Below are 26597 nucleotides of genomic sequence, written 5' to 3'. Positions count from 1 at the left end.
GGAGGAGGAGGAGGAGGAGAAAGAGGGGGAGTGTTAAAACTGGTAAGACCGGTCCAGCACCTCCATGTAGTCTGGTGTGGTCCTCAGTCTGGCTCTTTGCTCTCCCGCTCCCTGCTCACTCTGGCTGCTGTTACCACCGCCGGATGTTGAGCTGGCGGTGGTGACCACGAGCGTTTGGTCGGGTCTGGCGTCCTGTTTGGAGTCTTGGGGGTGAGGGTATCGGGGCGGCGGCCTCGCGTACCTGTCTGGCAGGTCTCTGAACTCGGTGGCGGGGAGTCTGAAGAGGCAGTCCACCAGTTCGACCTTAGGGGTGGGTCCCTGGCTGTCGATCACTGTGGGGCAGAGGATGCCGTTCCCGTGGAGGCCGGGGAGCGGCCCAATTGCTCCTGTGACGGTGTTGATGGGTGATGAGGACACTTCCAGAGTCCACTCCCTCTCCTTCTCTGCTGCAGAGCAGTATCCTGCCTCGCTCTCTTTGGAAGCTGCAAACGTCTGCTGCTGCTGCGGCTGCTGCTGCGGCGGCGGCCGCTGTTTCACCGATGCATCCTGCTCCTCTTTGTAGATGGGGTTGCTACACATGTGTGGGGCGGAAGCGGGGTTGGGACCTTTCGACGCAGCCTCCGAGGGCAAGATGGTGTCGTAGACGTGGTTGTGTTCGGCCGGAGGCAGGGGCGGCGTCTCGGGGAGGCCGTGGTGATGGTGGTGGTGATGGTGGTGCGTCTGCTCGGTGAAGATTCCGCACTCCATCTGGATGCCCGCCAAGTCTACCTCTCCTTGGCGACGGAACGGCAGCTTGTCCCTCCTCCTCAGGGCGTAGGCGATTAGTGCCGCTGCCGCAAAGAACGCAGACACAAACAACACCAGCAGGCTGAGCACTAACACCGACAGAGGGATTGAATCCTTCCCCGGAGGGATCAGGGGGCCCAGCCCCGAGCTGGGGTAGCCAAGCGAAACGCCGCTGTCTACGGCTGTGGAGGTTGCTGTCTGCTGCTCGTGCTCCTGGTCCTCCTGGGGCTCCAGCTCAGGGCAGAGCAACTCCATGGAGAGGGAGCGGAGGTCTACTCCTTTGGTCTTTTCCGGGGAATGACAGACCACCTCTCCCACCACCACCACCGCGCTGAGCCCCTCCAGCCAACGCTTGAGTGGAGCTGCTTCACAGTTGCACTCCCAGGGGTTCTGCTGCAGGTCCACCTGGAGAAACACATAACACCACAGTGTTTTGTCATTGTGTAATAGTACACTAATTACTGGTGTGCCGTGCAATGCAAATTCATGAATCACTTTGTGGAATGTAAACAATAAAATGGATAATTCTGCTGACATCCTTGTGATATATATTCGTAGCTTCGTAACTGTCTCTTGTGTTGAAGAATAAGCCAGTAGCTGGCACTCTAATAAGATGACAACAAGAAAAATGATGTTTTCTCTGCTACCTCTGCCTTTCACCAGCTAGAATATATGGAAAATGAGTTTTTCTGCATTTGCATAATAGAATACAGCTCTCCACGATGGCCAGCGTTTTTAAATGATTTTTTGAAATATGCAGGTGATGCAGAGTACTGATTAATGTAAATAATGTCATTAAAGGGTCATCAACACTGAAGTGCTTACATTTCCTAAATGGCTGTGCACAGGCACGTAATACTCTCAATAGAGGAGAACAACTGAGCAGTGACCAATTCAACTTGTACCGCCCACAAGTGCTCTCTTTACAACTTGTTCACACATGTACTGTACTACAGCAGGTTATAGGAATATTTCAGTTTACAATAAAGACCACTCAGAGATTATATAAGTGGTTATTGACAAAACTCACCGGCAGGTTTTGTGTGACGAGCATGTGAGAGTATCCCAGCACTTTGTTTTTTAACAATAGACAGGATGTGATGCAACTCTCCCCTGTGCTATAATCCAATAGGTATGCGTGTAAATCCATTTTCTCACTGCCAGCTATTGATTGCGTGTCCTAAAAACAAACTCAAATATTCACTTTGCCACATTTTGAAAAGGGTAAAACAGATTATGCACAATGGGAATCACTCACATTGCGTTGTATTGTCTGCAGAACTGATCTGTTCCATATCTTTAGCAATGGCATTGGCAATGCAAGCTGATATTCTCTCTGTCACACTTCCAAGCAGCTTGCACAAATGTTGTCATGCTAATTTGGTTAGGCCAACTCCCTGGCTTGCAGAAATAGATGGATGCCTTTTGAGATGATTCAGCATTGCTGTTGTGGGAGCCATGGTACGACTATACTTCCCCATGCCTCACACTGAACAACAGGATGCTCCTTCACTTTATTGGAGTTAGCCCACTGTGGGCTTTTGTGTGGCTTTGATAATGACATAATTGCAAATAGAGTGTAAATGGAAAAAACAATCTGCCGCAGTTTTTCCTCAGTTTAAACACTTCCACTATATTAAAGGTCCACTAGAAAGTGCAGTTTTCCGTGTTTCAGCATCATTGTGACACAGCTAGGTTGTAATTCAGCATGAATGCACATAAGAAAAACAAGGTGACCTTTTAAATAAACACAGTATGACCAAAATGTCAGCTTGTTTATGCAGTTTTATAACTTTCATAACTACAATCCTCCATCTGGTTGAAATTCTTGAAGCATTTTATTTCAGGTAGCTGTTTGCTTTCACACAGATCCCAAGGGCTCTATCCCCTTCTCTTTTGCAAGCATCTGTCCAACATGTCCAACACCGTTTACAATTTATACGCCTGGTCACCTAGTGTGTGATTTGCTGTCAACTTGTCAATCAAAACTCTGTTTTGGAGGGAAATTAGACCCTTGGTTAGCCCGACAGCCGACAGGTGCTAGTGGAAGAGAAAATGCAAGTGCATGAAACCATTTTTTTTTTGTGAACATGAAGCCTTTTAGTAAATTCATTTCACCCACAAAGTCACAAACAGTATGATAATGAAATTGTATCATTTTCATACCGTGTACTCAGTAAACACACTTAGCTGCCAGAGTCTTGTTTAAATGTTTCAGTTTTGAGTGCAAAATTCACTGTTTTGATGCGTATAGTTAACATATTCAGGAAGAAATTCATGAAAAACACAAAAAAACTCTTTTGTCAGAAAATATATTCAGCCTGACTTATTCATATCTATCTACATATTCAATATCAATTTTGGGTATTAACTGCCACACTTTAGCCGCAGAGGTGTACATTTTGCTCTTGTGGGGTTTTATCATTATGACGTAGATCAAAGATCAAGCAATAATTGTTCAAAATTTACTTGAGAGCCATATAAAAAATCACATCAGGGGAGGAATTCAGGATGTTCTCAGTGAGCCGTGTCTTATAATTTATCACTTTGCCCAAACAGCGATATCCTGTCAGTCATCAGAATCGCTCCAGCTAGTTCACAGAAATACAATCAATATACAGTAAGCAGGTTTTGGAAGTTCTGGTGCAGGGATTTTTGCTCTAGTTTCTGGCGACAGGCACCCTGAGCTTCAGCTTGCCAAGCCTTCTCCACACTGATGAGATGAATGTGTTTCATTGTCTTTTAAATAATACGCAGAGCGAAATGAAAAGAGTGCATTAGAAGAAGAATCTGCAGTATACGCAAACATGTGTGTGTATACTGGAAACCCGTTTTCATGGCTACTAGTACAGTATATGTGAGATGTTATACATACAAAGCCAGATAGATTTATCAAAGCAGTTCACTCATGGACACTGTAATGCTGTTAGATCAGTCATTGATGTTGAGTGCACTCCAGAAGGTTTTTTTTTAAGTGTTGTAATTTTCTTTCATAGTGTACTCACGCTTTCTTTGCCTGCCTCGTCGACTTCTACCTCAGACAGTGATTTCCCATATTTCCCAGAGCGACTTCAACAACCCCTTGAGTAGGGGCATGAACTTGTTCTATCCAGCAGTTTGTGTTTCATTTTCGTGGAGAGAGAGCGGTAGTAATAGCAAAGAGCAAAGAGCAAGGGCTTCTGGTCCATTGAGGCTATTGTCAGTAGAGAAATTGGCATCTGCTTCTGTGTGATTGCAGAACATCAGTGCAACATGGTGAGTCTAGAAAGAGGCCCTTGATCTTTTATTCTGAGGGAAAACAAACTAACTTTTAATGCTGCTGTATTAAATATCTGGATTTTCTGTGTTTGAGGTGTGCCAAAAAGTGCTATGGAATTATGTAGACATGAAGTGAAGAGTATGTTTGCCCTGTTACCTGCAGAAAAATACAATACCAAACAACAAAATGAGCCCAGGAATGTAGGTTTTTGTATTGTCTTTTTTTGTAATCCACACACAAAGGAAAGCGTTTTTAAAAATAATAATGTTTCACAACTAGATACAGTATATAGGGCTGACCTATAATCCAATATTATAGTTCATTACCTCGCCATATGTAGAATAGAATACATATTTATTGTCGCTGTTTTCAACAATGAAACACAGTTTAGCAACTCTCAGTTGACAGTGAAAAATAAACAAACAATAAACAAAATATAAAATAGCAAAATTGAAATAGCAAAAATATAAAATCAAGATAAATAACACAGTGAAGTGACTCTATATACATATGGAGTTATTGCACCATATATGATATGTGACCGTATAATGATTATATTCTAATATTCTCAATTTTGTGGTTCACAATTAATTGATCAAAAGTGGATATGGTTACACTTTACTTGAAGGTATCTACATAAGAGTGACATGACACTCACAAACGTGTAATAAACATTATAAACATGTCATAAACGTTTATGACATAATGCTTCTTTCGTTCGGTTTTTGTCATTAAAAGTTATGGTTAGGGTTAGGGTTACAGTTAGGGTTCATGTGTTCACTTATACCTTTAAGTAAAGTGTTACCGTGGATATTAATAATGAATTAGTAAGAAAATCCTGCCTTTCATCTTAGTGCAGTGAAACAATTTGTTGTACAGTAAAGTGGCTTTATTGGCATAGGATGTTCCATCCTGAAATAGAAAAATACATTGGTATGCTTGCCAGATGACTGGTCATATGCCACAACTGCTAAAAGCTTGGTATTTTCAAGGGCTTTTATTGAGCTAATGTACTGTATTTATGTCTAAAACACCTGTGTTTTTGCTGTGCTGTGCAGTTTCAAGTGAAATATTGGCTGATATTACAAAATATATTTATAACTTGTTTTCAGTGCATAAACATATCCACTGGTTTGTTTTGCATTTAGGAGGATGTAAACCAACCAACTGAAAATAATGGCCAGACTAAGAGAAGCAAATCGTTTTACAGACAGGTAACCTTTTAATAGATTTACTACATATGATCTGGTAAGGAAATGTCTGATTATAATTAACTCTATAACCTGACTATCAGTGGAGTTTTAGACTCAAATCAACTATTATGACCATGCTCTACCCAATGTAATTTCCCTGTCCTAGCTAGTGGCTAGCTGCTAACCACTTTACCAGCATTGCTAACCCTAAATATTAGCTTCAACAGCAAAACTCCTCTGCTAGTCTGATAATAGAAAGTTGAATTATAATAGTCAGTAAGTAATAAGTATTAGAGGTGGAAATTATGAATCAGTTTTTCTAAGTGACCGCACTACTGTCGATAGATAGTTAAGTTGCTGATCTGAAAAACTACAAAACTAACCTATTCAAGCACTTTTAATAAGATTAATAGCTCAGCAGCCACCTATTTGCAACCAACATATAATGGTATTATTGTTTCTGTAGCTTTCACTGTCTTTTAATATGATTTTAACCAGAAAATATCATACATAGCAACTCCACTGCTAAAAGCTAATGACTCTTCAGTGATAATTCAGTATAGTCAATTCAGTATACCGTAACTCAAAGAATAGGGAGCAGTGCAGTGCCGGCACATAACCCCCATTTAACACTGCCATGTGTTGTTTTTACATTTAATATAAATGTGATATAATGCAAAGACATATTGTGTTACCTTTGGACAGAGCGGTTAGCTGTTTCCAGTCTTTATGTTACAGTAATAAGCTAACCGGCTGCTGGCTGCAGTCTCATATTGAACAGACAGATAGGAGGGTGGTATCAATCTTCTCATCTAACTCAACAAGAAAGCAAATAAGTGTTTATTTCCCAAAATGTCAAGCTGTTCCCCTTGAAGATTAATTTGCACAAGTATCAACACAGACTCAATTAAAACTGCTAATCCGGTGAATATTAGTTGGGCATTAAATGGTTTCCTGTCAAACCTGTCCCTGGTGAATACTGTGTTGTTTTCATCAATCGTTCAGGAGTGTGCATTGTTTTTCTATCTGACATCACACAAGGTGAGATGTGGCTGTGGGCAAATTTCTTCAATGCAGCTGGCAATGATGAGAGTGAGCTGTTCTACTACACAATGTTCTTTGCATTGACTGAGAGAGACATATGTTTTCCTGTACTGTACATATTTCTGGCATAGTCTCAGATTCTGATTCACCTAACTTGATTTTACAATCTTCTTTTCACTGGTTGTCAAAGGAAAAACTCATTTGCTCCTGTGTTACTATTAATTCACTTGTTTAAAGAAAATCATAGATACCATGGCAATTAAATTTTTCTCTGCAAGTCTTACTAATGTCTGTTTTAATAAGAGCGACATCAGGGAGGAATTAAAAAAAAATATCAGTGCATGTAAGTGGGTGTAACAGTTTAATCCTGTTCTTGATGGCGACAATGACTCTAAGCTATACATGCTGCTGCTTTATTATTATCAAAATGGACTGTTTTTTTTGTTTGTTTTTTAACAGCAGCTGCGAGCTTCACCCTGCTTCCATCTGTGTTACCCTTTGATTTAACTGTGCAAACTCTGGCTCCAAAAACACACGTCAGCGCCCAGAAATCTCGCTTCCCGAGCTTCAAACAGGCCGGCAGTAAGTCAACAGGTGATATCATTGTCACATTATTTTCTGCAGTCCATGGGCAGCGCTAATGTGGCTTTGTTGGAGTAATAACAACCCTGGTAAATGAATGAATTAAATTACCGTGCTACAGATTTTGAACACCACAATGGTGATACTGCTGGGCTTCATGAATATGGCACACAGTGTACTTCCATTTGGGGAATGCTTTAATGCTCCTGGACATCAGAAGTATATACCAGCACACATACATAATACACTTCCACATGGTTGCTCCAGCTCCATAAACCACCGTCGTCCTTCCCCTGAGCAAACATTTAGAAACAGCCTCTGAACTGCCAGCCTCACCCACACTACCTTTTTTTTACAGAGCAAAGTAAAACGTAAATTTACAATGACATTCAGGCTAATCCACACCCACTTCGGCTCATTCTACTCTGGCTGTTTAAGAAAAGCCTGGTACACTAAATTTGCTGAGGTGAGAGTAGGCAGGATAAAAAATATGTAATACCTTGGGTTCGGTCCTTATCGGTGCATTGTGTACAGCAACCAGTCACATAATGCTGCAGTTGATTGTGCGAGGTAAGGTCTAACAAAACAGTGAATTTAACACATACTGTAGCATATACAGTCTATTTACAAAGGTGTGTGTTAATTACTGTACAAACCATGCTCAAAAACTTGAGGGGTTCAGCTTTCTCCAGTTTAGCTGCTGATTTATTAAGACCACTTATGCAAATCGAGTCAATTGCAATTTTCCAATTAGAATACCTGAGGCGCAAACATAGTCCCACACGCCACAGCAGAGCTCTCAAAACAACAGACGATGCAGATGACGAAAAGAACTGCAGATGTGCCAGAGGCCAGGACATCAGGGGCTGCCACAAGTTTTAGAAGCGGGTATGGCTTGATCAAAGATTTGAGCTTGTTTAGTTTAGTACATCAAGCTGTGATAATGTAATGTGTGTCTTGGCAATCTATTAGTTCTTTTAATATCATCGTCTGACATTTGAAATAAACACACTCTGTATAATTATGCACATTTTCGTTTAGTAAATCAACAGGGGTGATGGAATTCAATAATCTCCATTTTTCACCCTGCCACTATCACTCATCAAAATGCATGTTGTTTGGCTAAAAGCTTCGTGCCAGCTATCTGACTCATTTACAAACCAGCAGGTCAGCAGATCAGAACAATTTTTTCAAGCATCCACCTGCACAGAAACCCCCTCAATCATTCATTCAGTGAATGCAGTCATAGGTTTGCACCAACCTGTACCAGTCCGGTAAGGTGCTCCAGCACGCCCTCCATCGGAAGCTGCAGAAGGTGGTTGTTTCGTAGATTGAGTCGAGCCAGATTAACTCCAGAAAAAACACCAAGAGGGAGGCTCCGCAACAGGTTGGCGTTGAGGAACAACAGCTGGAGGGACGGCATGGAGTTGAAGGTCCCGGGATCTACCTCATGGATCTCGTTGTACTCAAAATAAAGGTACCTAAAGAGAGGAGAGGACAGCTTTACAGTGTCTCTGTTAACAATACATATTATTTGCCTTAGCTTTGTATAAATAAGTAGGTCTTGATTAAAGCACAGAATTTTCACGTTTAAATTGATTTATTTTGAAGTAAAATTTCCGCATGATAATAACATGAATGAATATTTTTAGTAAAGTAGTCATAACAGAAATATGATTTAATCTGCACTTTTTTTTACAGCTGATTAATTGGTCAGTGTCAAACGATATTGTGTAATTTTGCACTGATGATTTTTTACACTTGCCTTTGCATGCCCGATCATCATGTTAAATTTAAGAAGTGAATTTTTAAGGTTTCTTTTCAATAATAGAAATCACTGTGAACTTAGGGGCGAATTAAGTGTGACTGGAGACTTTTCCTTGCATGCCAGTGATCCAATATACTTCCATTGCTGTAATAAGTAATAGATCTGGTTTCAATTACTTGCTGCTCACTTGCCCTCGAGTCACTAACAAAGGCTAACGAGAGGTTAAAAGGGAGACTTTTTAAACGTCCATAGAGGATCTTTATCATTGATTAATAGTCAAATGAGTGGGTCTGTAGATTTTCTCAAATTTATCTTGAAATATAGCGACAGTAGAGCTGAAAGGCTAAACAACCTTCAGAATACAAGGTATTATGGCACAAACCTTCTCATTCTATAGCAGAGGACGAAAGTTGACTTGTTGTCTTAATCAAACACTACAAAGTGTAGCTCACAGAATTTAAATACAATGACTGACTGTAGATATTTGCTGTATACATTATTCGCAGAGGAATTATCTTTGTAAACTGTAATCTGACAATGATACATATGCATCATTCTGACAACTTGTTTTTATAATAGGCTTTTTTCCAAAAAGAAAATTCCTGGCACCATTCAGACTGCCTTATTAACACCTCTGTATGTGAATACAAAAAACCCCATTCATTTTCACGCTGTCACTCATACCAGGCTCACACCTCAACTGAAGCATGCCATCCGGCAGCGTGACTAACAAATGACACTCCTGGAAGAGAATAGGCACCTTTTCATTTCAGTCAAATTCTGGCATAATGGTAATCAAAATGCTCTGCTATTTGCTATGCCAGTATTACAGTGAAATCAATTTCCACATACTTATAAACAAATGTCTAACTACTTACGCTGACGTGGTTTCAGTTTAGGAATTTGTTTAAAGAGCAGTGAAGGCAACTGCCTTAAAACGCTGCGGTTGATCCAAAGAAACAAAAAATCCTACCGCAGGTTCTGCAGCCCCAAGAACATGTGGGGACTGAGCATTTCCAGGTTGTTCCCATTCAGGTAGAGGCTCCTCAGGCTTGTGAGGCTGGAGAAAGCCCCGTCCTGGATGTACGAGATCCGGTTGTTCCCCAGGTGAAGCAGGTCAAGGCTGGAGAAATTCCAGAAGTCTGTGCGGTAGATCCTCTGGATTAAGTTTCCACTCAGGTACAGCTTGCGGCCATTGAGAGGCCGGGGTGTGAGCTGGGACACATTGAGGAAGCCGTTCTCCTTGCAGTTGACGGTCAAGCCGAGGTCTATGATGTGCAGGTTGCAAGTGCAACCCAGGGGACAAATTATGGGGATGGGGGGTCGTGTTTGGTAGCCAGCCACGGGGGGATTCTGGTTGGGCATCAGACTTCGAGGTGTGGGGGATGTTCTGGACGGCCGAGGCCTTTTAGTCGGCCTTGGTTGCCTCTCCCTGTCTTTACGCTCCGCTGAGGAAGAGGACGACGAAGTGGAGGAGGGATGAGTGTTCTGGCGGGAGCCGTGAACCATGGAGGAGGGTTTAGTCGGCCTGACACGCCCAGGGTGGGAGTTGGGTTTAGAGTTTGGGGGCAAATGTTGGGGCTGTGATCCCGCTGATGGACCACCCCCCTCTGCTTGTAGCTCTTTGTCTGGGAGGTCAGCACACAGCTCTTTGCGTGGAATTTCCCTCAGGTCCTTGCCGTGAAGATGAAAGGGATATTCGCAGGTAACGTCCCCGACTACAGCCGTGTAGGGGATCTGACCCAGCCACTGCTGGAGCTGCACTGCCTCACAGCCACAGTTCCAGGGATTCTCCTCCAGCTGTAGCTCCATTAGGGAACGACCAACATACTCCAGGGTCCCAGCATATGCCAGGCTCTTCAGACGGTTTCCCCGCAGGTCCAGATGAGTCAGAGACACAGATCTAGAGCAGCAGGAGGAGGAGGGGGAAAGTTGAAAGGACAATGTGATGGCAAGTAAAAAAAAAAGAAAAGGTTTACACATTCCATTGCTGAGAAATACGCTTTTTATCTGATGATTAATCCGTTTTTAATGATATGAAATAGTGTGCCACAGAAACATGAATTCGACAACAGTACAGATTGGCTAATTGACACTGATATTGCTGCAGCTCCATCCAGACATAATTTATAAGCTTTGCAGTAAAATAATCAGAATCCAACCTGAACAGATGAGCAGGCAGGACAGGGATCAGGTTGTCGTTGAGGATGAGAACCCGGAGCTTGTAGAGAAACCTCAGAGCACCGCTGTCGATTCGTTTGATCACATTGTAGTCGGCCTGCAGGTAAAAAGACAAAATGTAATAACCATATAATTGCTGCAATTGGAGAAATAGAATGAAGGCAGCAGGAAAGCTGAGGCACTCTCCTTTTGAAAATGCACAGAGATCCTGAGAAGATTCTTTCATTGACTCCACCAGCTAGCCATTTGACTGTTTCACATCTATCTATTGTAATCTTGGGCAAATTTGTCAATACTCCTGTCAATCATGGCTACTCAACATGGATTATCTTCTGAAGCCTACCTGGAGGTATTCCAGAGCCTCTAAGCCAGCGAAGGTATCATTTCTGAAGACCTCCAGCTTGTTCTCGTGGAGGTACAGGCGTCTTAGTTTGGCCAACCCGTGGAAAGCTCCCACTTTGATGTCCTGGAGTGCATTGTTGCCAAGGTTTATCGACACTGCGTTGCCAAGGTGCTGAAACCCGTTGCTATAGAGACGCCTCAGAGAGTTCCTCTGGAGGTTGAGTTTGAAAGGGCGGACCCACGACTGTGACACCTGAATGATTAATTAGAGGTCTGATTAGTTATCCAATTAATTACATGAATTTAACAGTTAGAAACACCCGTAAGCCACATTAGAGAGCGGATATTAGACTTGGAGATCTGGTATGTTAATGAGATAAATGACAGCGCAATAAAGTGCAGTGCAGTGTAGTGCAGTGCAGTTCCATATGCATGGCCAGATAAAGGAACAGGGATGATACCTGGCTGACATTAGTGAAGCTCCGCCCATCGCAGTGCACGTGCAGCACGCCTTCTTTGACCTCGCACGTGCACGGCTCGAAGCACGGCTCGTCCACTTCCTCCTCAGAGTTGTCCACTAGAGGGGTGTGTGTGGAGGTGGGGGTAGGGGTGGGGGTGTGTGACGCCCTGGACAGACACACACACCCCAGGGCCACTGTCAGAGTGACCCACTGCATCCTCCTGCTTCTCCCTCTCAGCTCAGCAGCCTGGGGCTACAGCCCGGCATTGGCCCTTCACCGCACTGCACGGCACATAGAGTACACGCATACATTTACACGCACACATGCACACACACACACACACGCACATGCACACACACCACACACACACACACACACACACACACACACACGATTAAAAGAGGGCAAACAGTTATGGAGGCAACAGCAAAAGTCAGTTCAGGATGAATCAGATTGATGATACATCACAAGCATACTAAAGCAGTCAAAAAATAAAAGTTAAATCACACAGACTGGAGCGCCATGGGGAAAGAATTATATTACATTGGAATAATGATGAATAGGCCAACTGGAGGCCATAGTAGGCTGTGATATGAGCAGAATCATGGCAAACATATGTAAGATGCATTTAGCACAGGAAAACAAGGCTTTGGATTTGCAGGGTTCACAAAAGCAGGAAAAGTTGATTTAAAAACAACCTGCTGAACAATCTCTCAGCTGCTACAACATTGCTTTTGAATAAAAAATTCAAACACTGACATTGAACATGCAAAACAAAGGCAAACATGTGGGCTAGTTCACCTGTGAATCACATTTTATCATTTTCAGAGTGGCTTTTTGGACAAGTAGGGGGGGAGAAAAAAGAGCTTGTGATGAATATATTCATCTGTGCTCTCAAATGCCCGGTGAAGCTGAAATGTCACCCATGTGTTGTTTTAATGTATGCAATATGAATATGGGCGAATGCAAATCAGATTCATAATGCTTCTGTCTAATGAACTGCTCCATTTAATAAGATGAATGGCAATCAGAGAACAGAAGGATGAGGACCAAAAAACCCATATTATCAATCAGCAGAATATCTTAGGTTATCAAGTCCTGTCATAATCATTATTGTGGTAATGACAGTGGAGTGAAAGCATCACTGCAAATCCAAACTCTTCAAAATCTTCAAAAAGGGCTGATGAAGGCGGTGCGATGATGGACAGGAACATGAACTGATGGTGATTGTGATGGTGGAGGTGATGATGATGCCACTGCTATAGCAACTGAAGAAGAACAGAGTTGCACTAGCCCTAGAAACAAAAACAAAAAAAAACAGCTGAGATACAGTATGAGTGGGGATATTTCCTCTTAAGTCTTAATGAGATCTAAATTGGATAAAGCATCTCGATCTGTTCATACAGTGTTGAACACTGCCATGCGAAATGCAATAATGATCATCATGGTATGGTGGCTGTAATCATACAGCAATAATCTAGCATCAGCGAGTTAGACAAGGAGGCAGCAGTTAAAACATCACCGCCCGGGAGAGGAAGAGCAATCACAGAGGTGATTATGACGGGAAAAGATGAAGGGAGAGGTGGAAATGAGAAGAGTAGGGGGAAGAAAATGGGAAAAAGGTGAAGGAATGGAGTAAAGCAGAGACATACAGATAAAGAAAGAGTAATGGGCAGAGAATAGGTGCAAAGGAAGAGGAAACGGGTGAGGTGGGAGAGAGGAGTGGGATTGCATAAGCAGTAAGAAGTCAGTCAAGGCTGCCACTCAGGATGAGAGCTCACAGTGAAACAGCTGAAATCTGATATTGATTACATCAAAGTCCTCCTCTCGCCCTGCACACAATGTACGCCTGCCTCACAGAGAAACAGCGCTGGAGCCAAGTTACGTGTGTGTGTGTGTGTTGAAAACAATGTGAGAAAGGTCAAACCATACCCAAAAAAAAGTGTGCTTTCATGGCTTGCCAAGTACAGAAACAGGTAGCTATACACGTGTAGATGAATGTGTGCTTTCATAACAAACCAGGGTAATGCTGCAATACTTGTTGGATGATCCTACAACGAAAACACAAGAAGTGAAAAAACACATATTCCCTTGCAAGATGAGGACAATCCACCCATTTCTCAAAGTGTTTGGAGCATGTAGGCTTCACACAAGAAACACAGGACAATCTAGGCCAGCGTGCTCGATAGTGTTTGATAAATTGAAATACAATACAGAATACAATCCATTCACAGTCCCAGTAGGTCTTTTTATTCGTCGAAGATTTTTTTTTATTGCTGGGCCTGATGCCCCCTTTATTGAGGAGATCAATACTGAGTCCGGATAGACCACTGGGATTCTGCTTTGGTGGATGGCCATCTCTACTTCATAAGAAGAAACACAGTCAACACTCAAGCCTCTTTCTTCAATCAGCCGAGTGGACTAGTCAGCAGTCGGCATAGCTCTGCATCATTATGGTAACAAAAAAGGGAAAGGACTTATCTGTTGAGTGGTGACAGCACAGCATAATTTAAAACTGTCTATCTATCTGTCGATCATGTCCATCTGAAAACAAACAGGCCTGACACAGGTGTGGCTTCCCTCTCTGTCTTTCTTGAGTCTCTCTGACTCTGAGTTATTTTTTTTTCTCTTTCTCCTCTAGACCTGCACACTGACGCAAGCGAACCAGAGATGACGGTCACTGCTTATTCCTCACCATATTATTCATGTCACATAATTCCAGTGTCTACCTCTCTGTCCTCTCTGTCCGTCAGAATACATAGAGCCTCACCAAGCATCTGGCTTTTACATGGGCCCCTGCTCCCAGCACAGAGCTGCACTATCAGGCAAGCAGCAGCATCACAGATCAAATGTATGGGGCTATCAGCCTGGATAGCCCACAGCCCTCCAAGAAAATCAATTAGCCCCCAACATTACAGCACACAAATTGTAATAGTTAGTAGAATTAAAGCATGACCAATTAAACAGCCTAGTCATTAACAGGACCTATTAAGACATTTACCAGGCTATGTATGAAAATCCTTGGCAGAGTAACGCAATCCAATTGCATTCCCCATTGTCTGTCTCTCCCCACCAGCCTCTCTGATCCACACAGCGACGCTTAGCAGAGCAGGGATGCGGGTAATACTCACTCAGTCCGCCGCCAAAGATTTAGGGAACGACCGAGAAAACACTTTAGAGGCTGACTGTCGACATGTCGTTCACATTCAGCCGCACTCTTCTCCCTCTCTCTCTCTCTCTCTCTCTCTCTCTCTCTCTCTCTCCTGTAGCGGCTCAGGCGGATGGGGAGGGAGGGTGGCAGAGCAAGGGGGGGGGGGACGTGATAAGACTGCAATGAGGTGGAGGATAAAAACCGGGAGAGAGAGAGAAAGAGAAAAAAAACCGATTGGCTTTAGGATGCAGGTCCGCTTCTCCACTGTGCAGCCCGTGGGAGCTGCGGCACTGGTCCGCTGGACAGGCGTGCAATGCGCGGAGTTGTAGCCTGCGTAGTGATGGAGAATCCTCTCTTCATCTTAAACACAACTGGGTAATTCATAGAGGAGAAAGGGGGGGGACGGAGGTGCCGGAATTAATCATGCAATAAAGGCGGTGCGAAACTGCTAGTTAGTATAAGGTATGAAGCGCGCAGGGTGGGTTCCTCCTCACCAGAGGAGCCAGTTCAGTTCCTCATAATAAACAGATTACAGAGTCACAGACAATGGGCCTTATAAACTTTCTCCTCACGTTGCCCGCGTGTGCAGTCTGGTAAAAATACCCCGACTGTTCAGCTATACCGACAATAATTTATAATCTCATTAGTTTATTCATCTCTCCTCTTGCCCTTAAGCACCGACGGATTTCGTGAAACCTGTGTGTGTTACCATGGCGACTCGTGCCAGCTGGCTTCGTCGCGCACATACACACGCGCGCGCGCGCGCGCGAGCACGCCCTCAGCATCAGTCGGGAAAACTGTGGTGACTTTTATGAGGGCAACAGCGGAGTTTAGAGAGAGGCCCGGGCGTCTGCGCGCCCTACATCAAAACACCTGTCTGGTCAAATGGAGGCGGTGGGCGCAACAGATGCCGCGGAGACTGAGAGCAATGAAGCCCCCCCACCAACACAGAATTTAGCTTCCTACACCGGCTAACCACAGCCTGATAGGTGGATGCTGCTCAATCAATACTGGCTCTAAGTAGCAGCTATAGGCCCTTTGTGAAGCCTGAGGACCCTACGTGGACCAATGGCAGGGTCTCCATCAAGGACACCATGGTGCCACAGAGTTGAAAACAAGCATTCAAAAGCGTTCAAATATCAGTCAGCTGGTTTCATATCAGTCAGCTGGTTTCATGGCTATAGGAAAAGATTTAATAACAACATGTCTTCCACATTACTGAGCTGAAAGTTCAATTTTCAGTTCAATTTCACATTGATTTCAGCGTGCATTAAGGTGAATCGCCCTGAGGAACTGGAGAGGTGCATCTCCGCCTCACACACACTCTCTCCTTCCTCTCTCTCTCTCCCCATACCTCTCCCTGCAGCAGTAGAGGGGAAAGCTCTCCCTGGAGATTCCTATCTGAAACAGTAACAGAGACGGTTCCAGTAATATCAGGAAGATGTAGATGATGGTTATAGATTTCGGGCCTCTCAGGTGCATTAGGCTGTATTACAGCTTCCCCACAAGGCTGCTTAATGCTCACTTGCAATGGAAACAAGCTTGAAGATGCCCGGGCATGTATGCACAGTCACAATACACACATGTATTTGTGGAGATTGCTTACAGACACTTGCACACATTTAAGTCCATATTAACATGCATGGTTGCAGCTGGTGTATATAAATAAGGTTTTTGTACTGAAATATTATTTCCAGCTCTGTGATTGGTGATGCCATATCTGTGGCAGGGGTAATATGATCCCAGACCTGAGGCTATATTGTCTACCTCAGAGTGTAACCATGCCCGTAACGGAGAATCTGGGAGAAAAAACACTCACTTTCCTCACCGTAGTGTTGTCGTTGAACCGTGGAGGCTCCCTAAATTAAGAAAACAAACAGAGAGGAACTGAGAGAAGATGGTTATCAGGCACCATCAGATACCTGTGTGTCTGTTCTCTAGGGGCAGGAGCCGCTCAGAGCACATAAAGCACTTTTTTGGAGCGTTGACGGCGCCTCCAAAGTAGGGGATCTATTTATACTGGCCTAGTGCTGCTGCGGAGCTGTCCAGTGCTGAAATGGATGGGGATTCATGCTGTTTCACTTCAGCCACTTCTCCTTTCTTCCTCCTCCGCTTTCTCCTTCTCCAAAGCCTTTTTCTTTCACTCATCTGAATTATTTCTGTCAGATCATACTTAAATTCCTTCTATTTCACTCCCCTTTCTTCCTTTACCCACTCCCTTCTCTCTCCCTCTCATCCCTCTTTACTTTCTTACTTTGATTCTCCTGTGGGCTCTTGTCAATTCAGACTGGTTTACACACCATTCTCACTTTGATTTCTTCCCTTTTGTTTTCCTCCCCCTGCTCACTCCTTCTTCTCTTCCACTGTGGGCATATTGCAGGAAGTGGTCATGCCATTTTTGCAGCTCTCTGCAATTATGCTTTTGTTTCCAAGACATCCATCAGGACCGACTTGCATGCACCATTGCACACACACTCAAGACTCGAGGACAAGCAGACACACTGAGAAGCGTAAGAACGTGGTTTATTCCTCTACTCTGCCACTCCATGGGTCAGAAAATCTCCTTAAAGCTACACGTTGTTCACATACTGTTGCGCTGCCCCTTAACACATGTTTTGGTTTCTTTATGGCCCACACTGCCCCAGTCTATAGTTACTCAGTGGGATGAGGCAATCAGAGAGGCAGGCAAGGGCATCCTGCACTCTGTGGGAAAGAGTAGAAAGCAAGTGGAGGAGAGCCCGGAAGAGAGGGAGGGAAGGATGAGAAGAAAAATAAGAGGCCAGTTGTGGGAGAGAATGAAAGGAAGACAATGAGCAGTGGGAATTTGGGGGTTTGTGACGGCTGGCTAAGATGTGTGGTGAAGGGAGAGGGGGAGAGGAAAGGGGAGAAAGGCCAACAAATAGAGGGGCTACATATGGGGGAGGAGAGGGGGATAGCCAGGAGGGCAGGTGGTTCTGTCATTAGCTCTAGATGAAAGCAGAGGGCAACTCTAGAGGACTCACCTCTGATTCACACAGTAGTACTGCAGGCAAGGACAAGCCTCTCAGGAGACATGAAACACACACACACACACACACACACACACATACGAGCACACATACTAGAAACACAGTAGTGATTCACAGGATTACCCACAGGCTCATGAGCACACACATAAACACACACACTAGGCACCTAACACCCCCTCCCCATTTAGCATAACTACACACCGTGACTCACAAGAACATGCCGACTCCTACACACACATGCCACATACAGAGAGCCATGTAACGTGCTCACACACACACACACACACACACACACACACACACACACACACACACACACACACACACACACACATCGTTGAACTAATTAATCAAATCTCCTGTTTTAATTAGTATTCAAATCAGTTGCTGTGGGAACCTTGCCCCCTTGGAATCTTAAGGTAAAGACTTGCTGCTGCGCCTCCTATGTCTCTCCAGGAAGCTGACGGAGGGGGACAAATTCCTAATACCTACAATGATTCAGCTGGCTGCGTTCGACATTGCGTTTTGACAAAGACACATTTTTCTGGGGAGGCCCAAGGTGCCCAATCTGGACTTCCATTTGGGTTCCGTCATAGAGAGGGACACAAAAGTGGAAAAAATGTGGAATTGTGACGGCTCACATCCCAGCCACGCTAATGCAATGCACCTTACCATGAAAAGGCCATGTGTGTTGGCATTAAAGGGGAGGTTCAAAGTTTGCAGGGGCCTGTCCAATCGATCAGTAACACAGGCCTGCCATTCTGCTCTGAAAGTTTTCACGTGGTGAGGCATGTAAAGGCACTTTCACACAGTTCTAATAGGCTGCTTATCTTTGCTATTACCGTAGCCTTGCAATTTCATCCAAGCAATGGCTCTGTACTTACACCAGGGCTGCTACAGTACGCCTGGTGCAAGAACTTTCCTTTGGAAACACCATTCATACGCTGCATCTCATGTTGCTTAAATTGCCTCCTCGAGTCCTCCACTTTCCTCCCTTCCTCGCGCCTTATTCCCTCCCACCGAGGAGGAACGGGAGAGACGCGAGGAAATCACGCGAGAAGAGAGGCAACGAGCAAGTGTGTTTTAGAGGGATGAGACGACCTTTCCTCTGAGGCGTCACATGAATTTGTCAGCTGTATGGGCGGAGTTAGCAACTCCTTCAGCTGCACGGCTTCCAGGAAGGCTGATCTCGTGTATCCTCGCCTATAGCTCCTCTGTGATCCCTCCTCAATGCTCGCTCCTCGGGGCAGAAATAAGAGCTTTGAGACGGCCTTCACCGAGGAGGGACAGAACAACTTCCAGTTCAGCTGAGGACCGGGGAGTCGAGGAGCTATCAAATAAGGGCCATGAGATGCAGCCAGTGTGTTATCACAAGGGCTCCATAAGTGATCAATGGGTTATATTTGTGATTATCAGCTCAGTACTTTAATTTTATGTCTGACTGCTTTAGAGCAAGCCAGAGGAATGAATAAGCTAACATTTCTGTTAATTTTAATCAGAGTGAGGAAAAATGTATATGACTAATGAAGTTATATTTAAAGCAATGTGGAGGTTTTAGTGTTAACAGTGTTTCCTCTCACATGTTGATAGATCTACCATCAGCTTATGTTGAAAGATGAGGATGAGAAAGCTCAGACTGTAGTGGAAGCACGCTGCCTTCATCTGTCCCGAGTGTCTTATCATCAGCTCAGGTGAAGACTGGACTTGATGAATTAAAGGAGGAGAGGATGCCAAGTAAAGCCATTAGGATACAGGAACTCAGGCGTGTGCCTGGCTCGCCGGTTGTCATGGTTGCGGTGTTTATCACCTCTTTCTGCCGACAGAAGCCCAGGGGCAAATCAGATTGGCCTCAGACAGAGAGACACAGAGAGAGAGCAAGTTGGTGAGTGAGGGGGAGGACATATTGGCACAGTGGAGGGGTGAAATGCCAACATGCTGCAGAGGGGAGACTGAAGAAGAGCTTTGGACAAATGTCAATGTGGCTTATTCATGATAAGATTTTGTTTCACCATTTGACTGTGATCATGTCTGAGGTACAGTAGCCTACTAACAGATGGTCTAATTCAGCAAATCCTTACTATAAATCCTTTTTTTTGTTTACTCACCCCAGGTTTATCCACTGTTTGCTCTGCTTTTACTCAATTGTTTTCTGTTTTAAAAGAAACTACATCCTTTTTTTTTTTACACCTACCTTATTTTGATGTCTCAGTGGACCACTTATAAATAGCCTATATTAAGGACATTAATTAAATGGAAAGCCCTTGAAATCCTGTGGAAAAAAAACAGATGGATAGCCCTTTAATAGGACCCTGGGAAACATCTAAATCTCAGACCATTTAAAAAATCAGGTGTTAAATGTGCCCAACATCCCTCGTGGCCTATGCCTGCCACCTAGCGGCCCCTAAACCAATCATCCCTGCTTGGAGCCTTGTACAGGTGCATTAGGAGATGTGGGGGGTAGAACTTTCACGGAGTACAGTGGCCGTCATGTGGCTAGCTGACAAGACGATTCACATCCAATTCACTTCTGACCGGCTGCCTTGGCTAAGGAGATGACAAAATGACATTTACAGGCTATGACAAATGATCGGTTAAACATTCTCAATCTAACAGTCATAATCATAAACAGATGGCTAACAGCTGCTGCTTCCATCCAGGTGGCTACTGTCACTGCCACTGTCCCTTTTCCTGCAGCTATTACAAATTGTAACCACTGCACGGTGCGCACGTGTTAGCGCTCAAACCACGCCTCTTTGGTCTTAGAACCAACCAGAGGGCGTCATAGTGAAGCACCGAATCTTCTCAGCAAATCAGAGCGCTTCTTGTTGGAGGGACACTCGTATTCATGTATGCAGAGGCCCTTCTGCTGTCAACAGGGAGGAAGGTATGGATACAAATTGTTGTCGCACCGGCTACATTAAGTACGTGTTAAAGTTTCGGTTCGGCTTTTCCTGGAAACAAACTATAAGCTTCATAACCGTCAAAGCTTATTCTTAAGAATATTTGTAATTTGTTGAAATGAAGTTATTTGGTTAGCCTGTAGTAGGCTACAAATTTATGTTTATCTGTCTCTGTATGTAAAGGATAGGCACCTTCTTAAGTGGCAGTTTTTATTGTGGTTTGGTTGTCTGTGTTCAGTCTTGCTGTGTAGGCCTAGGCTATATGAAAGGTTGGTTAAGGTTGGGTTGGGTTGGTCTGGTCTGGCTGGCTCGTATTTTAGCTGACACCTAGCTGAATAGGGCGAAACCACCAGACAGCCTGTGTGAATAGCTGTATTGTGTGTGTGTGTGTGTGTGTGTGTGTGTGTGTGTGTGTGTGTGTGTGTGTGTGTGTGTGTGTGTGTGTGTGTGTGTGTGTGTGTGTGTGTGTGTGTGTGTGTGTGTGTGTGCGCGCACGCGCGCAGTCAGTTCAGGTTCCAACCTATAGGCCTATTCCAAAGAGCCGGGCATTTGTTAATGTGTGTTGTTTCGGTCCCATTGGTCTGTGAGCTTTCATTTTGCGATATTCATCCGTCAGGGAGGGTATTCATCATAGCTGTGTTCAGGCTGACACGGTGTGTTGCCGTGCTGAGGAGTAAATTGCCGGTGACAGCGACATGTCCTGTTGTTTATGGTCGCGCCTTGCTGTCAGCCCGCAGTGCCAAAGTCTCATCATTTCTACCGAAGATGCCGCAGACAAACAAATCCAGAAACGCCCCAGCGTTTGACTCTTCAAGCTCGGTCCAAGGTGGAGGCTCAGCAGAAGGTGCACACCCAGTGTCCCGGGAGGAGTGCCACGCTGCAGGGGACTCAAGAGGAGGAGGAGGAGAAGGAGGGGGGGACAATGTTGGAGACAGCGAGATCATCAAGTCCCCCAGTGACCCCAAACAGTACAGGTAAACATCCACATGACAGCTTTCATACTACATGTGGCCATTCTCCTGAGTATTTCAATAATGCATTGTACTGTGGCCCTGTCACATGACTTATCTCTTATATTTTGTAATTTGTTCTCAGTCCCTGTTATTAATTTGATTTTGTGTGCAATGATGCACACAAAATGCCGCTTTTTTTACTATGTATTTATTATTTATTATGGTATATATATTACATCATAGATGTTTGGCACTGACAAGGACTGCACTTAATTTCGTTGTATCTGTTACAATGACAATAAAGATATTCTATTCTATTCTACATGTGAGGATACTATTTTCTCGTATTCATAACTGTGAAATTGATGAGAAAATGACCCAGATCCACTAACCCAGATCCAAAAATGATATCGTGCCTCTCTTCCAGCTGGATCAGTACAGTATTATTGTAGTTTGATGGGACGATTTCATGCTATGAGCACACGCCAGTGCCTCAGGCCTCTGTGGGGCATACATAGCGAAATTTGCTGTGAAAAAGCATAAAAGAAGAGGGTCTCAAAAGGGTATGAGATGCAGTCTGCAAAGAGACATTTGATCTTACAGCCTGTTCAAAATAGCTAAGAAAACAATGGATGATGTAAAATTAACTGAAACAGCACTTTTTCCTCAAAGCTCTCTGTGCTGTTTCACCTTTGACCTTACTCCCTCCAGATATATTGTGCTGGACAACGGGCTCCGAGCTCTGCTCATCTCAGACTACAGCGGTCCAGCAGCTTCCGAAGGCGAGGACTCAGATGACGAAGATGAAGGCGAAGAAGAGGAGGAGGAGGAAGAGGACAATGATTCTGAAGATGAAATGGAGGACGAGTCCGAAGAGGAGGAGGAAGATGATGACGATGAGATGGGCAGTGATGATGAAGATGATGACAAGGGGAAAAAGAAGAAAGGAAATGCAGAGAAACAGGTACCACTGTGAGAGTGATTTTTTTTCATATGTTACATGTCTAGGAGGACAAAAAGAAATCCCTTCAACTCTTGTTGAAACCAAATAAATTAGTGTTGAAATCATTGCCATCGCAAACTTTAAACTATGTATAGTACTATTGAATACTGTTAGCACACCTGTGCCTAAATCTTCCATGCATACAGGGCTTGAGCTACTGTACTTAAAGAATACATTTTCTCATTGTCAACAAAGACCACGAAAAGAACAAAACAATTAATTTGTTACTTTTTCTCTACTTTCTCAGCTCCCTGCCCTGTCTGCAGCCATCAGCGCTATTCCCAATTGTCCCTACAGAAAACTTAAATCGTTCATCGTAATAGTTTAATTGTTGAATACAGTAAGGTTAACAATTCTCTAAAAATAATGGGCACTTTATTATTAGTTTTTTAATGAATGTATCTAAAAAGTTTTTTTATGGATTATTTTCAGCCGCAGATTTGGTGTGATAATTTACAGCAGCAGGAGAGTGTATGTGGGAATGACTGAAAATAAACTACAGTCCCCCTGTTCATGGTTAAGAAGGAACATATCACCCAGTGCAATGGTTTGGTTCATCCATGTTCTTTTAATAGTTTTTAATCAGGGGTTATGGCACAGAAGAGTAAGCTATATCAGGCTTTAGTATCACCAGATTTAAGTACAGTATATAGCCAGACTCAAGTGTGTGTGTGTGTGTGTGTGTGTGTGTGTGTGTGTGTGTGTGTGTGTGTGTGTGTGTGTGTGTGTGTGTGTGTGTGTGTGTGTGTGTGTGTGTGTGTGTGTGTGTGTGTGTGTGTGTGTGTGTGTGTGTGTGTGTGTGTGTGTGTGTGTGTGTGTGTGTGTGTCTCAGTCTGCAGCAGCACTGTGTGTTGGAGTGGGCAGCTTCAGCGACCCCAGTGACCTCCCCGGCCTCGCTCACTTTCTGGAACACAGTGAGTAATTGACCAGAGAGGGTCAAATCATTTCTTTGAAAAGGAAATTCTCATCTTTGCTTGGTCAAGGGTTAACGCCCCCTTACATACAGTACTCTTACATTGTATTCTAAAGAGTCCGACACCACGGGCCAGGTTGATGGCTCGGATCTTCCAAGACAACAAACCCTGTTTTCCTTAACCTGTTTTGGCTACTTTTACTTTGTCCACCATACTCTCCATCAAGCAACACCGAATGGTTAAGGAAATTGTTGCATTAAGTTTTTATTCTGGTCCAAAAAAGCAAGAGTTGCTCTCTCTTCTTGAAATGCAACATATTTTCTGAATTGCAATCCAGTCTACTGATGCTACTGTCAGTGGAAAGATTTTCTCCTCTACCAGTGTGATTGTTGAACAATGTTTATAATGGTCTGTTAGAAAAGCATTGTTCATTAATTTTGACTGTCATCAAAAACGCTAACCAATGCTGTTGTGGCCTAGGCAGAAAAATATAATGCCACACAATCTGTTTGGCCAGCTTTCCACATGCAGTTAAATAAGAACAACACAAATTCAAGGCAAATCACCAAGTAGCTGTGGTTGTGTTCTTTTTTTCTTTTCCTTTTTTGATTTACAACTCTTATATTTTTTTCGTCGTGTGCCCAGTGGTGTTCATGGGCAGCGAGAAGTACCCCTCAGAAAATGGCTTTGATGCTTTCCTCAAGAAGCATGGCGGGAGCGACAACGCCTCCACCGACTGCGAGAGGACCATCTTCCAGTTTGACGTCCAGAGAAAAAGCTTCAAAGAGGCTCTTGACAGGTGAGGGAGGAGTTTTTTTTTTTTTCCGGAGAAGTCTTAAGAAGTGGGGTTCTTGAGAACCGTCCGATGATTCTCAGATAAACAGTTATAAGAAAAGGAGAAAGTAAACTAAAAAAAACCACTTGAGACATGTTAAAACTGTTATTACATACCAACTAGAAGATGATGGCTCTTTTGAAGCTTTGTGGCAAGACTCTTCCTGATATTGTTGTACATGCAAAAAAAACAACAACACAAACCCTAACCCATTTCCATATCAGCTCTTTCACTCTTCAAGCTAAACGGGTATTAGCTTTGTCAGTTGGTTCAGTTAGCTACAGTATGCAACATTTACACCTGGCAGTTATGGGGTGTCAATAGACAAACATCTCGATGTAAGAATTAGTTTCAAACTCATGTCTCAGGATCTGATGAGTCACAGACTATGGTGTAACATGAACTAAAAGAGTGGGACAAACGTTACAGGCTCAATCAGCCGCCCGCCATCGTGCTGTTATCTGTGGTGCGTATCAGTCTACATCCGATTGTCTCTGTCTGACCTTTGTTCTTTGTCTCTGGCCGGAATGTGGCCCCTGATTATAGCCTCTCTGTCCCGTCACCCTCTTAGGTGGGCTCAGTTTTTCATCTGCCCCCTGATGATCCGAGACGCCATTGATAGAGAGGTGGAGGCCGTTGACAGCGGTGAGTCTTGGTGCCTCTGCGCATTACTCTTCCTTGCTGAGAAGTTACATTTCAGCTGTCTTACTACTTAGAGTATAACTTTTCATCAGCTGCATTGCTGAGTTCTCTTCACACAGCTCTTGTGCACACCATTAATCACCATCATTCTCTGTCGTCTCAAGTTTTTCTGTCTCTCCTTCTGTCTGTCAGAGTACCAGCTGGCTAAGCCGTCGGACTCCCACAGGAAGGAGATGCTATTTGGCAGTTTGGCCAAACCTGGACACCCTATGGGCAAGTTCTGCTGGGGTGAGTTGGTAAACACAACTGCTGGGACACATAATACACACAGGGCCTCCTTGGGGTATGTTCAGCAATAACAAACAGGAGTACTGAGACCGATGCCAAGTTTCCTTTCTTGCTGAATCCCTGCATTTGTAAACCATTTTTTGACCGTGTTTTTATAGTTCTGCTGAGTTGATTGCTTACTTGTGACAACACCAGGGAATGCCGAGACGCTGAAGCACGAGCCAAAGAAGAAGAAGATCAATGTCTATAAGCGGCTGCGTGCCTTCTGGAAGAAACACTACTCTGCCCACTACATGACACTGGCTGTGCAATCAAAAGGTTAGGAAACTCCATTCCTATTACTATACATCAAGAACGAGCCTTGTTAGTAGATTGACAGAAATGTAATTGTGAAAAATGAATTAATTGAAAAAGTACATCAATGGACAATTTAAACATCCATTAGTTGCAGCTCTAGTAAGATTTGATCCGTGTCCAGTTAACTGGTTAATCATTCCTGAAGCAACTCAAATTGCAATATTTCTCAAAACAAAGTCAGATCTAGAACATCTAACACGTGTTTTCAGGGTTTCACAGAAAATATCACACGGCTAATTAACTACTGCATGCAAGCAAAATAATGACTAGTGTCGACATTTGTGCTGAGAAAAATCATTCTCATTAAACAGCTGAACTGTTTGGCTTCTGTATTCCTGTTGAATCGTCCAGTAATATTTAAAAACTGTCATGGTGATTAGACTTGGAAAAAAGATACAGCATTTAACTACTAATAAGGAAATATTGAAACCTGATAAAAGTGAAATTTGTCTCCTAACATGAGATTGAACTACTAAAGTTTTAAAGGAAACATCACTTTTAAAATGGCATTAATTAATTTTGGTTACCTTCAGGCAGTGCATCAGCCTGTAAACGCACACACACACACACACACACACACACACACACACACACACACACACACACACACACACACACACACACACACACACACACACACACACACACACACACATATTATCACTGTATAAATTTAGCGATTTGCGACCCCCAGAAAAATGAGGTTGGTGTTCGCAGCCCCCTTAACCCCCCTCAACGAGAGAAAGAGAGCTGCAAACCGGATTCTACACACCTCCCCATGCAGATTTTGAGTGATTTATTTTATTTTTATTTTTTTAAATGCTCTGATGAATACATGTAAACAAATAATGTTTTGCTTTAATGACAGTTTAGTTTTAGCAGCTAGCACTAGGGCTGGGCAATATATCGATATTGTATCGATATCGATAT

General features: G+C 43.7%; 2 protein-coding genes across 3 annotated transcripts in view; one reads left to right on the top strand and one right to left on the bottom strand.

Annotated features, from left to right (window-relative positions):
- Positions 1-33: 33 nt before the first annotated feature.
- LOC114547137 (SLIT and NTRK-like protein 3) lies at positions 34-11832 on the bottom strand. The gene is made up of 6 exons (XM_028566372.1): positions 11617-11832; positions 11157-11408; positions 10795-10910; positions 9606-10535; positions 8126-8345; positions 34-1191 (listed from the first exon to the last, which is right to left on the bottom strand). The coding sequence occupies exons 1-6, from the start codon at positions 11830-11832 to the stop codon at positions 34-36; spliced, it is 2892 nt and encodes a 963-aa protein (XP_028422173.1).
- An 8723-nt stretch (positions 11833-20555) lies between these two features.
- LOC114546866 (nardilysin) overlaps positions 20556-26597 on the top strand; it is a 22993-nt gene continuing 16951 nt past the window's right edge. The window contains exons 1-8 of one of the 2 annotated variants that reach the window (XM_028565986.1): positions 20556-20696; positions 21406-21649; positions 22340-22592; positions 23464-23545; positions 24191-24344; positions 24952-25025; positions 25215-25310; positions 25506-25628. In XM_028565986.1, the coding sequence (XP_028421787.1) occupies positions 20621-20696; positions 21406-21649; positions 22340-22592; positions 23464-23545; positions 24191-24344; positions 24952-25025; positions 25215-25310; positions 25506-25628 (1102 nt within the window). In that variant the 5' untranslated portion in view covers positions 20556-20620. The remainder of the gene's footprint in view (positions 20697-21405; positions 21650-22339; positions 22593-23463; positions 23546-24190; positions 24345-24951; positions 25026-25214; positions 25311-25505; positions 25629-26597) is intronic. The other variant, XM_028565987.1, reaches the window with a different exon arrangement.

The sequence above is a fragment of the Perca flavescens genome, chromosome 20, assembly GCF_004354835.1.
Source record: "Perca flavescens isolate YP-PL-M2 chromosome 20, PFLA_1.0, whole genome shotgun sequence".
Taxonomy (NCBI): Eukaryota; Metazoa; Chordata; class Actinopteri; order Perciformes; family Percidae; genus Perca; species Perca flavescens.
This window is presented reverse-complemented; position numbering and strand designations above follow the sequence as displayed.